General features: G+C 32.3%; 2 protein-coding genes and 1 long non-coding RNA gene across 3 annotated transcripts; 2 read left to right on the top strand and 1 right to left on the bottom strand.

The window, feature by feature from the left end:
* Window positions 1–1,297: 1,297 nt before the first annotated feature.
* Window positions 1,298–5,470, bottom strand: LOC105329778 (uncharacterized). Its single transcript, XR_004596894.2, has 5 exons — window positions 5,371–5,470; window positions 4,851–4,931; window positions 3,984–4,001; window positions 3,050–3,118; window positions 1,298–2,667 (listed from the first exon to the last, which is right to left on the bottom strand). It is a non-coding gene; the product is annotated as an uncharacterized lncRNA (long non-coding RNA).
* A 621-nt stretch (window positions 5,471–6,091) lies between these two features.
* On the top strand, window positions 6,092–11,680 carry LOC105329790 (uncharacterized). Its single transcript, XM_066081234.1, has 5 exons — window positions 6,092–6,277; window positions 6,408–6,469; window positions 6,674–6,912; window positions 11,017–11,167; window positions 11,465–11,680. Exons 2-5 carry the CDS (start codon window positions 6,409–6,411, stop codon window positions 11,575–11,577), a joined length of 564 nt encoding a protein of 187 aa, XP_065937306.1. The 5' UTR covers window positions 6,092–6,277; window position 6,408; the 3' UTR covers window positions 11,578–11,680.
* Window positions 11,681–12,455: 775 nt separating this feature from the next.
* On the top strand, window positions 12,456–16,171 carry LOC105329777 (universal stress protein in QAH/OAS sulfhydrylase 3'region). Its single transcript, XM_011431195.4, has 4 exons — window positions 12,456–12,672; window positions 13,715–13,810; window positions 14,591–14,697; window positions 15,716–16,171. The coding sequence occupies exons 1-4, from the start codon at window positions 12,585–12,587 to the stop codon at window positions 15,908–15,910; spliced, it is 486 nt and encodes a 161-aa protein (XP_011429497.3). The 5' UTR covers window positions 12,456–12,584; the 3' UTR covers window positions 15,911–16,171.
* The last annotated feature ends 2 nt before the right edge of the window (window positions 16,172–16,173 follow it).

The raw sequence follows: 16,173 nt of genomic DNA, 5'->3' as shown, positions 1-16,173 counted from the left end.
CCCATCTTCAAATGGAATAATCCAAACCACTGAAATAAATAACCTAAACTGACTATACCATTATTAATAATAGGGGTGTTTAAGTTTACACACACTTGTTAGTATTAGTGCAACGCAAAGAGTGAAAGATGGAAAAAAGAATGAATGAATAACTGAATAATTCTAAAAATAAAACTATGTCAAACTATCACAATTGCTATCAAGTTTTCGGCTGGAAAATAAACGTTAAGTGAACACAATTGAAATGCATGCAGAGTACTGTAATATTCATTTTCCAAATATATGACAAAGGCGTCGGGACCGAAGGGGGGGGGGGGGCTATTTTGCAAAGATTAATGTAAACACAACCATAACCAAAATCCCTTTTTTGCGTGTCAATATTTCTGATAAGTCATTGTTAACATTAGAATTCATTTGAGCTGAAGTGCTTATAATAGATATATGGGACTTGCAAAAACAAAACAAATTATTTATTTGCCGGAAGAATAACAACTTTTAAAAGTATGTAGAGTGTTATAAACCGAAGAAGTTGTTTAGAAATCATTGTAAAACTACTGAGATCCTTTGAACAATTTTGTTTTCAAAATAATGAAAAACAGTCTAAATGTTACAAATAAGGTAGCCATCAAAATATGCACAACATTCAATTTATTTATGACGGCTAAAAACTATTCATTGTGTCTAAATCCAATGTTTTGCTGTAGTTTGAATAATAGTGAATGCATTCACTGTATTAAACAATATGATATTGTACAAGTCTTTTTATTTTACACAGCCTTATCCAAATAAAATATTAGGCAATTTAAACACATTTTGTTGTTTTTCTTAATAACAGAACTTATAAGAACGATTAAGCGCAAAAATGTAACAAGTGATAAAAAATTGGAAGAAGTGCATGTTGGTAATTTTTTAGGAGTACCATGAGATCTAAAATTGGTTTCAAGCGAAATGACCAAATCAAATGTCAAGCAAAAGGTTGACAACATGTTTAGAAATGTTTTGAAAAGTAAACTAAACTTTGAAATCCCAGGTATTACTTTACAATCTCTGTGTTAATCCTGTATGGATTTAAATTTGGTCTGAATTATCGCAATGAAATAAAATTTTCTCATAATTTAATTGTCATATGGGTATTGTAAGAAAATGCCTTCTGGTAAAACTCCTGTATTAAATGCAGGCTGACTGTTTAAAGAATTGGAAATGAACAAAGCACAAAACGGATATGAATATTGTATTTTTTAATACCAAGAACCAAACTGTTTTTATGTTGAATGCAAATACATATACAAGTCACGGAATAATTTGGACAACAAATGCATTAAATTTAAATTTAAAAAAAGAAAAAGATTAATTAAAAAAACTTATTTTTAAGCGAATACTACTTCAAATTACAAAGTACATTGCTATTAATTCAATTCTTGGGTTCATATCTTTCATCTACTTTGGTCAGTCTTAAAATATATATTCATTTTGCTCTTTTGTGACATAACAATGAAATATCACGTTGATCTGATATACACATATCATTATATATATTTGATCTCTGCTGTATGTCATCATTTTCAACAGGTCTTACTTCTACACTATTTATATTTACGACTTCATGTATTAACAGATGGCACATTCAGTGTTTGATAAAAGTAGTATACATTTAATATTTATAGAACTATAAACTGTGGAACTATGGCACAATTAACTAGGGGTTTCACCCTCAATTTAAAACTCAACGAATTCTAGGTATTGTAAACTTGTGCATTATAGTCATCATTATCATATATTGATTGGCTTTACTGCCCAAAGTGAAAAAACATATAAAAATCACAATGAGGTAAACTATCGATCATCATATCAAAAGTTTTCACTTATCATTTCAATAAAATAGCAAATAATAACTGTTATAAGAAATTGATATGAAAAGGATAATCGATCTATAAAATCATTAACATGCATTTTCTAAACTTGATTTTAATACTTGTGTTAATGTGTGCCGTTTTCACATTTTCTGATTACAATTTTAAAGATCTCCATTTTTCTAGCGTAATCAGTCAGCTAAATCAATGCAAGGTTGATGCCCATGGATTTATGAATAAGATTTTTGAAATTCCACAGCAATGCTGTCATTTAAAAGTCGAATCTATAAACTTCTAAAACTAAAATCTTGTATCATATTCACTATTGCGGAACACCGCGGATGTTACCTATCAATTAGCAAATTTAAATAAAAATAAAAACATTATTGAATGACAAATTGATCCATTCTTCTTTTAACGTGCGAAGTAGGTTTTACATTTTAGGAAAATTCAAAAACAAAATTCAAATTACATTTTTGCCATATTTCCTGTAATATTAATTAATTGTACGATAGTATTTACAATTTTACACTGTAATACGATGTCATCACAAGATATTTTACTTAATCCCGTTAAAAAATATTATCATTTGCAAACCAAAACCCCGAAACAGTTTTTTTTTCATTTACAGCAGGATTAAAACAAAGGACAATGTTAAATCAATATTCTGTTTCTAAAGATTTTGACTGAGATACAAACAATGAAATCGGAGCTACATTTTATTGTATTACGTGTGTATGTGTCCAATGATGATTCCAACAACGACTGTCACAATTGTTGCTAATACAAGCGCAAATAGGACGACGATTCCAATCTTCTATAAAAAAAAGAGTTAAATATAAAGATAAACATTTATAGTTTAAAGGGAAATGGCCAAGATTTCGGGAAAACAATTTCTCGACTGTTTATTTGTGCTTAAAATCTTGCTTATAACTCAACGACTGATTCTCAGATTTCATTGATGATAAGAAATGCATTCCTAAAGCATTGTAACTAATAAAATAAAAAAAACAATGGAATACCAGTATGTCAAAAATCGTGACCATGTCCCTTTAAAGCATTACCATACATGTATTCTAATCAAGAACATAGTTTTATTGTTCAATATGATAATTTGAGACTTGCTTATTTTCAAGATCTAAATTGTTTAAATAGTCAAGAAAAATGTAAATAACATATGCCAAGTCTTTCATTCTTACCAATTTAAACCTCCTGTCTTTTTTGTAAACAGGCGTGTCGTCCGCGTCTTCGGAATCATCAATAGACAACTTTAAAATATAAAACCTTTGGTAGTAATATGATTATTAAAATTGATCTTTTAATTATTATCTATATTATATGTAATCCTTCGTATAATTGTATTCATTGCATAAAGTTTTGTTTGATGGTATGGTATAAATCACAAAACACGTTAACACATTGGTGATAATGATTCATATGGGTAAAAGGTAGCTATCATTGTTGCAATTATTGGGTAAAAGTGAGTAAAGTATGCAAATGGGTATTATTGAATGATCAATAAATATACTGGTTTCAAATATCCAAAGATAGAACACGAAGTGAGATATTGATACATAATTATTTCCAGAAACAGAAAGACTGTAAGAAATATATATATATATATATATATATATATATATATATATATATATATATATATATATATATATATATATATATATATATATATACACACGGGGATCGTCCACATAAAGGGAAACATTCTCCACTAAAAAACCCGTAAAACTTAAATTGTTAAAAGGGCTACATTCAAAGTGCACATAATTGATTAAATGTTTCATGAGCGTGCGTTCATAATTATTTCATATGAAACATAGATAATATGGGATGAATATTTTTTGAACATAGCAATTCTTTTTATTCACAGCTGAACTAAATTTAACCTGTGTAATATAAGATATGTACTGTAAGATATGTATTGAAGTGAATAAAAAAATTAAAATAGCAAATATTAGGCTTTGTAATCTAAAAGTGTTTAAATACTGTCAATACTCATTTAAATTTTGATTATTTTGAAGAGGTAGTAAAACAATTCAGTAGAATAGTTTTTATATATTAATGATATAAATGTTTGATTAGGCAGAGGAATAGATGGTATCTATAAAATCTTACTTCATGGGGCATGTTGATCTACAACAAAATAAACTTTCTTTAAAAATCATAGCGATGTTATTTCTTTTAAATAGCGGTGATATGACCTACTTATTAATTACAAAAAAAACCCCAAAAACTGAGATTATATTGTTATAATTGTTAACAAACATAGCTTAGCACACACATATGGATTCGGATTAAGATTTTAAAAAATTATACTCCGAATGAGGATTTAATTTTGATAAATCTAACAATCAGTTTAATTGCTTCGAAATGTGTCTGGTTCATTAATAAAAAATTAGATTACTACATTTTAAATCATGATCAATAAAACTCAGTTAAAAATCAATGCGAGTGAGTTTTTAAAAGGACAACAATCATGTTGTCCTTTAAGACAGCCACTGGATCTTATTGCTTCCCTTAGAGTTTTTATCATATATTTTTTCAAATCTTTTTTTATATTTTTACACATATTCAGTTATAGGACAATCGATTCTAGGTGCAATGAATACTACTATGCTTAAATTGTGTAGGACAAAGACTTTTTTTCATCAAACTATACACAATGTTACATGTAACTACCTTGCGTGATTTCGTCATGAAATGCAAGCCATGAACGGCCAAGTTCCTGTTTTGCCGTATCTTTATTTAAATCTGGGTTTATGTTTACTACTTTTCTATTCAGTAACATAATGGCACACAGTATCGCTTCTGTATACCTTACATCCAAATAAAACTATAAAGTACAATTGTACTTTTAAACAGCCTAGTATAGTATCTATTTTGTACACGCTTGGCGTAACAATTTCTGACATCTACCAAATCTTTTCTCACACACTGTTCAACTCTTTTGTAACATACAATATTTCTTTCCAAAACACACACCTTTAATATCTGTTGAATTGGAGTTTGTGATGAGAATAAATTAAAGATGAAGGGAGCGAGGACTGATTTGCTTAGGGGAGCCTTCAACGCCAAAAATTGGAGCAAAAATGAAAGTAAAAGAAAAGCTATGAAACATTAAAAAAAAACATTTTGCAAGTAAGATTTAGCATAAATTCAGGATTACGTGTTCGTGCATAATGCATATAAACTCAGAATTCGTTCAATATTGTATGCGACTTCTTTCTTTTTACTTAATTTGTACTTAAAACAAATTGTTCATCTCATATAAATAATACAATATAGGCCTCTAAGTTATCAAAATTCACAAAACCGAGATCGCGAGAAGTATTTACATCATCATTATATCATCTTTCATTATAAAACCATAACAATAAAATATGAAACAGTAAAATAATTATTTCAGACAAATCGCGATATAAATGTTTAAAACTCGTCAATCATTTTAATTGAAGTCGTTTTTCTTTAAAAATACATCGAATATATATCTCACTCAACTTACCTTTAATTAACAGATGAGACGCATTAGAAGCAGCTAAGCGGAGATAAAACGAAAGTAAAATAGGAAAATCCCTATGAAACTTCATCTTCTGAAACTATATTTTCAACGAAATTGAATTGAAAAGTAAACCCTGATCTAAATATGTATGCATTTAATTCTGGGTTCGTTGAAATTGTACAAAACATTTGTCAACTACACCAAAAGAACCTTACACGCTAGGAAAAAATGATATTCATGTATAAAGTTTAACTACAAGAAATAAATATATACCTATACCTTCTGAAGAATTTAACATCCCTACCAGATTTTGATACTAATTTTTTCCTGGAATGAAATAACAAATAAGAAAATTAAATATCAATAGAAGACCTTTTGATGAATCTAAATTTCTGTAACAAATCAATTTTCCTACAGGTGATAAAATTCAATGTTGAGATGATGTACACTGATACAAAATTACCTTCACATTTTCTGTGCAAGGCTCTACTTTTCATGTTGATTATAAAAGAACTTTGCCTTAGACAGATTAAAAACGCCACAAAACGTCATGCACTAATACAAGTTTTTATTTAACCTAAATTTGTCTTTATTGGAATTTTTCATGATAGACTCATTTTGATTTGGTTTTTATCCTTAAGCAAATCGTATGAATAAAAGTAGGTTTCATCAAACCGATGATCATTTGAGCAATATCTCTCGGATTGAAAAAAAAACCCCCAAACCTATGGTTATATTGGTCTTTGATTGCTAACACGGCTCTCTGTAATTGAAAATAAAGATATAGGACTCCAAAAAGAACTATTTGTGCAAAACTTAATGCAGGACTCCAATGAGAAGTTCTTGGGAAAATAATAATGCATAGGATTCGCTTCTGTATAAATTGGGGGAACTAACGATACAATACGAGGTATGTATGTACTTATATTTTAACTAAACATATAATTTCCATATGTTCAACATCTATTGCATCGATGAGTCATTGTAATTTAATAGGTAATAATCGTAATTTAAACCATTACTTTTTCTTTTATTTAAAGCATGCTACTGTTGGTGTTTATTCTAGTCATAAAGAGAAACGAGGCTTACAACATGTTTGAAGGTAATTTGGTAATTCAATTCTTGTCAAATATCTATTTTCGAACGATGATGAGCTTAAAATTATGAATGTCTTCCTCTTAGTAAAATCTCTATTTCTCTTACTATCTTAAATAGCAATACACTTGTAATATTCTTTATAGTATACTATATATTTTATAAGGCTGATTATTCAAGATGTTTATTTGAGACTGCCAATTCGTTTCAGTATTTTTTGAGTCACATTCCTGTGATACACCTCCTCACCACCTGAATTCTTTGAATTCAGAAGTGATTGTTGCGTCATATGAAGGGGGACCAATCAGATGTAACTATGTAGCGTTTTCTACTTTCAATGACCCTGACCTTGTGACGTATGAACTCATGGTCAATCCGTTGTATCACGAAGACCCAGACTGTGCTATAGCATTACTATATCGGTCAACGCTTACCTCAAAAGAGCTAAAGGTAAGATATTTTTGTAAAATTGAGAATTGCTGTACTTGAAGGCTTATGAGTGTTGCTAAAATTCATGAAATGATTTTTAATGGTTATCATTAGTTAGAGGGATGTCTCTTGTTGAAATTAATATGCAATATGTAGGCCCCATATGTTAGGTACATTTAGCCTAGTACCCGAGTCCTTCCGCATGCACTCGGAAGGCCTCGGTTACTAGGCTAAGGTACATGAGAATCAGAAGCAAAGTGCGAAACCTGCGGCTATGACTGTTGTGTTGACTTTACACAGTGAAATTGCAAGTTACAGACGGTAGGGTAAATAACACGAAAAGTAGGTGGATGGGACATTGTAATCTATACACCGGTAAGTTTCTGACATGTGATGATGCTACATGCACACGGTACGGAAGGTCAACCCTTTGTAGGGAATTTGCTGGGGGAGGTCTAAAAAGCTGGAAAATCATGAAAAATTAGCAAAATATTAAAGGGTCAACATCTCATAAAAACCAGTATGTAGAAAATTTTAGAGGTTTTGACTAGTAATTTTCATCAGAAATTGGTGATTGGCCTTATAAAGAGTGAATTAAAGGTATTTGTGCTGAATGGGAACTGAGGAAATTCTAGTTACAGAGTTCCGAAGACACACATCCCCTGGCTATAATAAAATGTTTCAAAATAACTGTCCCGTGCCACCTTCATCTCATGATAAAGTCAGAAATTCATCTATATACTCGTATGATTTATTATAAATTTTTTCAATCATATAAAATGTTATGATCTAATGGTTTGACTTCTTTTCCAGAACCACTTAGACGCGTTTAATCAAACTTTGCATAATAATTTGTGAAGGAGATATACAATTTGTAAAAAACAAAAATTCATCTGTTGAAGGGACGTAATTATATGAACTTTTTAAAGGTCTACCGCTGAACATAATAGTTTCTTAAAGCTTCAGATTGCAATATTTCCAATCGTTTATTCCGAGTGCATTGACAAATATTGGAGCTGCAGGAGTATTGTTAAAAAATGTAAATGGGAACATTTTTTATAAAATTATCTATAACAAAGAAGATGATACAATAGGGGTATCGCGATATACTCAAAATTCCATATATTGATCTTATTATATTTTGCCAATAAACTTATAGCTGGGCCCATGTGTAATGTTTATGAAAGAAAAAAATTTGGAGAAATGTTAGCTTTTAAAAAGGACAACCATTTATCATTTTGTATATAATAAGTCAGAAACCATGCTTATGTTACGTTCCAATTATCATGATTTGCAGACCGATCGAAATTGCAGTCTTAATCGTAGAGTAATCGTATTAATGACATCAAATCTCACAAGATCTTGAGGTCTGTCGTCGCAATTATGTTTAATCGTAGAAAATGTTTTGATTCTTAAAAAAGTTACTACGGTCTACACGACTAATTTTCATTCGTTATTGTTCTTTATCATCGCATCAGATGACACTTCATCGTTATTAAGTGCAGCACGACGCATTTGATCGTGCCCCCCCCCCAAAAAAAAGGCCAATGATCTAGATCAATCCTGGTGGAAACAAACACCAGGCTGCGCTGCGTTCAGTTGCGATGATTAACTAATGGTCATTTGGGCTATATTGATACGCTGTTGGGGTCAAATCGTATCTCATATCGTGATCATTTTACTTATTAATCGTAACAAGAATCGCATTTATTATCATACTAATTAGGAACTCTACTTGGACAGTCGTATCAGAACGCATTTCCTCGTATCTAAACGGGAAATGAGATCGTGGCAGGTCGTATCACCTGATATATATAATACCTTGACATTATCTTACCGTATCAAAGCTCAGCAAATTGTATAATGGCATATTGACTCAAAGAATCTCGTATCTTACCCTAAAATTATAGACTAGGTTTATGATCAGTTACGATTGATCAATTTTAATGTTCGTAACAGATCGCACGACGATTGGAACCTAGCATTACATTGTGTACATTCTGCTTTATTTTATCTCCTTTAAAAAAATCATATAACATTTGTGATATTATTTTTAAATCAACTTTAAATTATGTAAATTCATACTGTTGAAAGCACGAACCCTGAAGTAATAATGTGACCCAAATATCGAGTAATGCAGAGTTTTAAAAAAAGAATACACATTAATTAATGGGGAGTATTCAAATTTAGTTTTTCAAGATACCTATGATGCTGCAGTCATTAGGTCTTTCCACCTTTCAGGTGAAAGACCTCTTGTTTTCTTTATGTTTTTTATTCTTCTTCTTCTTCTTCTTTTTTTCTATTTAGCTCGGAGTGACTTTTTTATTATTAGAGTTATCCAAACAATTTAAACTTTATGTAATTGCTCATCAAAAGTTATGGTACCAATTGACCCTGTGTCAAAGAACTCCCAGAACGTACAGAGTTATTGCCCTTTGAGAAGGAAATGCTTGTTATCGCTACTCCTCTGAAACCATAAGAGATAGAGTTTTGGAACTTTTACCAATGTCTTCATTATACTTAGAGAGTTCTTCAATCTATTCATACTAAAAGGATATGAGGCCTCCTTGTAGTAGTTATTGCCCCTGAAAGTATTTACATTTCTACAAAATCATTTCCAACTTTTTTATTATATATCATAGAGACTTCGGACCACTTGGGATGGAAGCGTCTACCTTGGCCAAACAAAATGACATAAAGGTCAAAGGTCAAGGTCATTTGAGAAGCTGTTAATTAATGCGTTTTTATATATCTTTTGTTTAGGGTGGTAGAGAAAAACTTTTTTATGGATGTAGTAGGACATCTTAAGACATTTTAAAATATAGCCCCTTGGCTCATACCTTTGAATAATTACAGAGTTATAGCCCCTATTGTACGAAATGCTTGTTATCGCTTCTCCTCTGAAACCATAAGAGATAGAGACTTGGAATTTTTACCAATGTATTCAGTACACTTGGAGGGTTCTTCAATCAATTCATACCGAAAGGATCTGAGGCCCCCTTCTAGTAGTTATTGCCCCTGAAAGTTTTTAAATTTCTATAAAATCATTTCCAACTTTTTTATTATTTGTCGTACAGACTTCGGACCACTTGGAATAGAAGCGTCTACCTTGGCCAAACAAAATGACATAAAGGTCAAAGGTCAACGTCATTTGGAAGTCTGTTAATTAATGAATTTTCATATCATTTGAAATACAGAATTATAGTAAGGATTTCAATAGCTTGCTGGATTGCGCAATAAGGTATTCAATTGGGTCAGCCAGTTATCACATCAAGTCTTGTGGTTACTCGAGTGGAACTTGTTTTTACAGTCAACCCATTCATTTTTATTCAAAGACAGCTAGCCTGTAGAACACTCTCTTCTATTGTTAGGTTTACTGTTTATATGATTGTGTAAAAAATATTACCGTGGCTCAGTTTTGTTCATAGTAAGTGGAGAAAAATTCAGAAAAGTAATTTGATAAATCTTTACGATATATACAACATGGAATTCTTAACGAAATGGCTTGATAATAATAACAAATCTCTTTAAAAACCTTTTATCAATTAATGGCATCGTGGTTTTCCCATTTGATAGAACAACATGTGTCATAGGTATAATAATTTTTTGTATACCTTATTGGGCAATCTAGAAATTAATTAATATTAGGTGGAAAGACCTCTAATTGTTCTCGAACAATTAGCCTACTAGTTTTTATTACTTTGGAAAAATCCAAATACATGTAAAGAGGGTGAATTAAAATTCACTAAAACGTTCAACATTATTGTTCATTTACTGGGGTTTATTAAAAACAATTTTGAAAGAGATACAAAATGTAGCTGTAACTGGAACACTTGGAATTGTATCTTGTTAGTTTCTAACGTTGCTGCAGGATTGTAGCTCTACATGGAAAATTGGGATAGGCATGCCATAAAGCTACAGTTCCTCCCATATCAAATAATTTCAACTTATGGCGTAAAAATTGCGCTAGTTTTAATCGTTTCCGCCGTAATAACAAACACCGCTATTTTTCGGGAGGAACCTTGGCTATTGTGACCGAATTTCCTCGTAGAGCTACAGACCTGCAGCTTTTTCTAACACATCAAAATTGAGGATACTGAAGTGAAATATATGTGTGTTTTGCAGAGGTTTAACTGCTCTGCTCTTGCTGAGGATCGATACAATCTCCAGATGAAAAAAAACTCTACATTCTACCTTCAGATTATTCCCACCATTTCCAATCTGGAGAGGGCGAGATTTAAATTAAAACTTATACCTACTGGAGCAACCTTCAGCAGTATGCAATCAATACTTTTAAATATCAACACTCATCTTTATAGAACAGTAGCGTCGGAAGCAAATTGAAAGTGTGTGTGTGTGTGTGTGTGTGGTGGGGGTGGGTGGGTAAGACTTATCAGAAATATTGACACGCAAAAAAAAAAAGGATTTTGGTTATGGTTGTGATTACATGTAACTTTGCAAAATAGCCCCCCCCCCCCCTTCGTTCCGACGCCTTTGTCTTATATTTGGAAAGTAAAATATTACAGTATTCTGCATGCATTTCAATTGTTTAAACTTAATGTTTATCTTCCAGCTGAAGACTTGATAGCAATCATCTCCGGGGGATCCATTGGGCTCGTAGTGCTTTTAAGTTTGGTTGGATTTGGAATTTGCTTGTTTCGAAAAAAGAGAAAGGATAAAAAATAAGTTGTTCTCAGTGCCACAAACATTGTCATCATGGTTGAATATTTGTTTTGTTTTAAATTTCTAACTTGTAATATAATTATGTCAGTTAAATTTGCATTTACCAAAAAGATGAACATTAAAATGTAATATCAGTAATTTTATTTTATCGTAATTTTATTTGTTTCATCGGAATCCATGGCCATTGATTAAATTTTCTAATTATTAGTAAATAATACATGACACATTAATAATGAATAAAAGGATTATGCTACTCTCCGATGTAAATATTTTTTTTCACTTTTTGTTTTGTTGCTGACTCAATGGTTAACAAATTAAGTCATTTTAATTTGGAATTCTTGCATTTTTTAGGTCTTGCACATCCAAAAGATAAAATGATATAATTTCCTTTGTCATAATATATATAAAAATACTTAACCCTAATGTGTTTTTTAAGATATTTTTTTTTCCATGATAATTATCACCCGTAAAGTTGCCGAGGTTGATTTATTAAACCAAAAAATTAAAAAATTAAACCAAAGAAATGAAATTGAAGGTTTATTGACTTGTGCATTTCTTTAAAATTTTTAATGTCTTATGTACACTCATATATGTCTTGCTTAGCGTTTACTCTACACATTGGACAGTAGAGGATGTCATCACTGCCAATAATATTGACTGACAAAGTTGATTTATTCTTCCATTAAAAAAAGAGAAATTTACAATACGCTAATCAATGCATTTTTATTTATAATTTATTTAAAAGTTAACATTCATTTAAATCTTTTATTTAAAGAAAAATCTATAAAGACATGCAAAATAAACATCGCTATTATAAAAAAGCATTTTAATTGGGATCCGCCACTGCTTTCTGCTGCTGTTTTGTGACGTCGCGCCGTGTCAGAGTTCACCACTCCAGCGAGTTCACCCCGCGAGAGTTTGTTTACAGACGACATAGACCGTTTTATCTACCCATCGACAGATCTAGTTCGCCGGGGATTCATTCTGGTCAGGACTTTTAAACTGTCGACATGGCGGACGAGGCAGCAAAAACGGACTCGGGAAAAACTGTTGTGATTGCCATAGACGGAAGTGAACAAGCCAGAAATGCATTCGATTGTAAGTTATCTAGTCATATTAACACGTGTAGCTCGTCGGTTGTTTAGATTCGACATTCGTCTTTGTAGATAATATTAATGTAATAGTCAGCAATTTTAAAATTTTAAATCGTATTGTACTCTTATAGTAGCCTAATCGTAAGCTGTTGCGTGCAATGTTTGTTTACGTTTGCCTTTTGATAAAAATTGAAGATAATTTTATGCTAGCCTACACTCTAGATTTTAATATATATATATAACGTGTTATGTGTCAGACACACTGGATATAAAAAAAATATGATACTCTTTTGCCATCGGTGAACAAAAAATCACCAAACAGTGTCGAATAATTTCATGATAAGGTAAAGAGGAGAAGAATTAAAATTGTGGAGCATCAACCTGAACATGAAGCGGTTTTGTGTGAAAGCAAATCTACCTGACATTTACATCGTTGAAATGTTTTCAGCAGACGACAAGATATCGAGTTTCGTGGATATTTTTTAAACTACGCAGTTTGTTAACAAATAACGGATAACACTTTGATCAGCTGGTCCTTTCTCGCGAAATTACACTGTCAGGAAGGGAATTGTCAGTCACAACTAAATAATTAATTTATTTTTGAGCAGAACCAATATTTCAAGACGGAAAAAGTTGATCGATATCCGTGGAAATATAATGGGAAAACCTCTACTGGGAATTATCCTCCTATTAAGATGAAACCCGTTTTCTCCTTATCGACCCATCTGTGTAAACTCGCTGTATTCGATGTAAACAAAGACCATGGGAATGAACGATATTGACACTGGCGTAAATTAGAATTGCACCAAGCACACAGTTAATTCTGAAGTTTGATTTTAAACGCACCTGCTTCAAATCGAAGTATCTTTTTCCTTTGACTCCTTTCCTTACATGTATTTACTACTGCAGTGATGTAATACTTTTGTCGCGTTACATTTTATACAACTATGTTAGTACCTTCAGTTGCTTGATTTCTCAATAATGAGATATTTTGCTAATTTCGGGGGTTGACATATATATCATTTTATTCTGTGACCTTTCTCTAGGGTACAAAAACAACATTTTCAAAGACACAGACAAAGTGGTACTGGTCCATGCCGTGGAAATGCACGAAATCCTAAACTCCCAACAGTGGTATGCCAGTAAGTATAAAATAGGTCATAATAACAGTGTATCGGGCTGTCATAATACTTGTAATATACACGAAAAGTGAAGCACTAATTCAATTCTAACTTGATAACTTAGACTGCATATATATCTCTTCTAACCCTTGTACTATCAGTACGAAATTTGGATACATGTACATTGTTAATTATCTAATACATACAGTCAAAATTTTATTTCGTCTATCCACATAAAATTCCCGTTTCAATATTTCGAATGAACAATGCCCCTTTAGAGTCGGCGGAGTTGTAAATTCTTAATTCCTTTGATGTAACGTATGCAGATGACAGTTCAAATTTATATAGGATACTCTTGCTAGCTTAGTGTGTTATATGGTCTACGGTATGTATGTAAATAGTCACAAAGGTACGGGTCTTTTTTAACGATGGGTTGGATACCAAGGTATTCAAGTTCTGACCAGTGTGGCATGTCATTTCTGCGATACCTTATACATTGTGTAGGGAGATTGCCCAATTGACCTATATTTTGTTTTATTACACGATATACATGTATATATAAGCTATCTGTGACATGTCAGTTCAACCAAACCATTCACAGTGGGGGATGTTAACTTGTATTAATTTCATTACACGTTTTATAAACAGACATTTTTGAACAGAGAGAGAGAGAGAGAGAGAGAGGTAAAAGAGAGAGGGAGAGGAGAGAGAGACAGCATGCATCCCGTGTCAGATGTATAATATACAGGTGTTTTGTAATTATCATCAAGATAAAAGGGTGTTCTTCTGTACAATTTACAGCTCCCTATAGCTTCGATAAGGACACCCTGTTTGCTATCCTAGAGAAGGAGAAGGAGAAAGTGACAGCGAAGTTGGAGGAGTTTGCTCAACTGCTCCGGGACTCTAAGGTAGGCAAGACATGTGCATATTGAATTGAAGTGTTATGCATAGTTAGCACTCCAGTAATTTCGAGTGTGTTAAAAGCGACCCTTTTGCGTTCACCTCTAAAATAAGATTTATAGTGATGGGTGCAAATGTGTGTTGACTGTCCCTTTCAATACGCATATCATGGTTAGTGTTTATGTAAATAAATCAGGGATCTCATACTTCATACACGTGATTATGCAATCACTATTTTAAATTAAAAAGGCCCAATAATTTATGCAGTGCCCTTGGGAAATAAAAAAAACCTCATTGACAAATGAATTATCCTCATCATTGTGTAATAGATGTACAAGCATAATATTTATATAATCAATAATTTCGTTAGTTTGAGAATAAAACCACTTAAAATGTTCATGGTTTCGAAAATTTAAAGATAAATAATGCCAGTAAAATGATCTACTTTGCTTGTAAGCTACTAACTGCGGCGACTAAAATAGGCAGTTAAAATAGTGAGTACATAATCACGCGAGAATTCAGGTTAATTTTGAATGGTTTGACATAACATTCCCGGTATACACGCCGTTTTTGTTCTCCCTGACAAGTTCCTGTTTAGACCAACAGTGGATGCAAATCATATTGAAGTTTTTATAACGAAGTATTATAAATATCTCGGAACTAGCGATAACGATTTATTGTACATGTGTATGATTTTGCCTGGGGGAGGGGGGGGGGGAGGTAAAAAGTTGCAATGGAAATTGAGAAATGCGACTTATTACACCGTCATAACTTTATATCCGTCATTGATATTTCATATTACTAGCGACTTGTGTCACGTGTTTAATTCAGTAAAAAATGTAATAAAGCATGAGTTGAAACCTGTATGTATATGTGTCACTGATTCGATAGTGATTACGACTCAGTCTGAATGTCACAAGGTTCTCACTCCTAATTCTCCAAGGCAAAGTGCTCCCATCTGCTGATGACCATGACCAGAGCAGTTTCTTCCCTTATATCATTTTCAAATGCCCTCTTCATTTTCAGATAAACGGCACAGTAAAGAGTGTTCATTCATCCAGTCCAGGAGAGGGGATCTGTAAGATTGCCAAGGAAGTGAACGCCGACCTGATTATTACTGGAACTCGTGGTATGGGGAGCGTTCGACGCACCTTACTGGGTAGTGTCAGTGACTACATCTTACACCACGCCCACGTACCTGTCATTGTGTGTCGTCACTGAGCGCGCCGACCAATGAACAATGTGTATTTTTCAGATACATGTATACTTTCTATAACACCTTATGAAGGGTTAGTAGTGTTCATACCTGTATGTTTTTACTTGTAATCGGATAGTGTACAGGTGATTATTATTACCGCGAGAGTAGATGCTACATCTATATTCGTTTTGAGTGTATCTCTGTGTAAAGACCCGCTATAGTTTGTTGTAGTGAGTTATTAGTGTTTGTGTTGAAATAAAGATTTCATTATTTTAGGACGACAATC

This window comes from Magallana gigas, chromosome 4, assembly GCF_963853765.1.
Source record: "Magallana gigas chromosome 4, xbMagGiga1.1, whole genome shotgun sequence".
Taxonomy (NCBI): domain Eukaryota; kingdom Metazoa; phylum Mollusca; class Bivalvia; order Ostreida; family Ostreidae; genus Magallana; species Magallana gigas.
The sequence above is the reverse complement of the archived record's forward strand: the minus strand, read 5'-3'. Positions and strand labels throughout refer to the sequence as shown.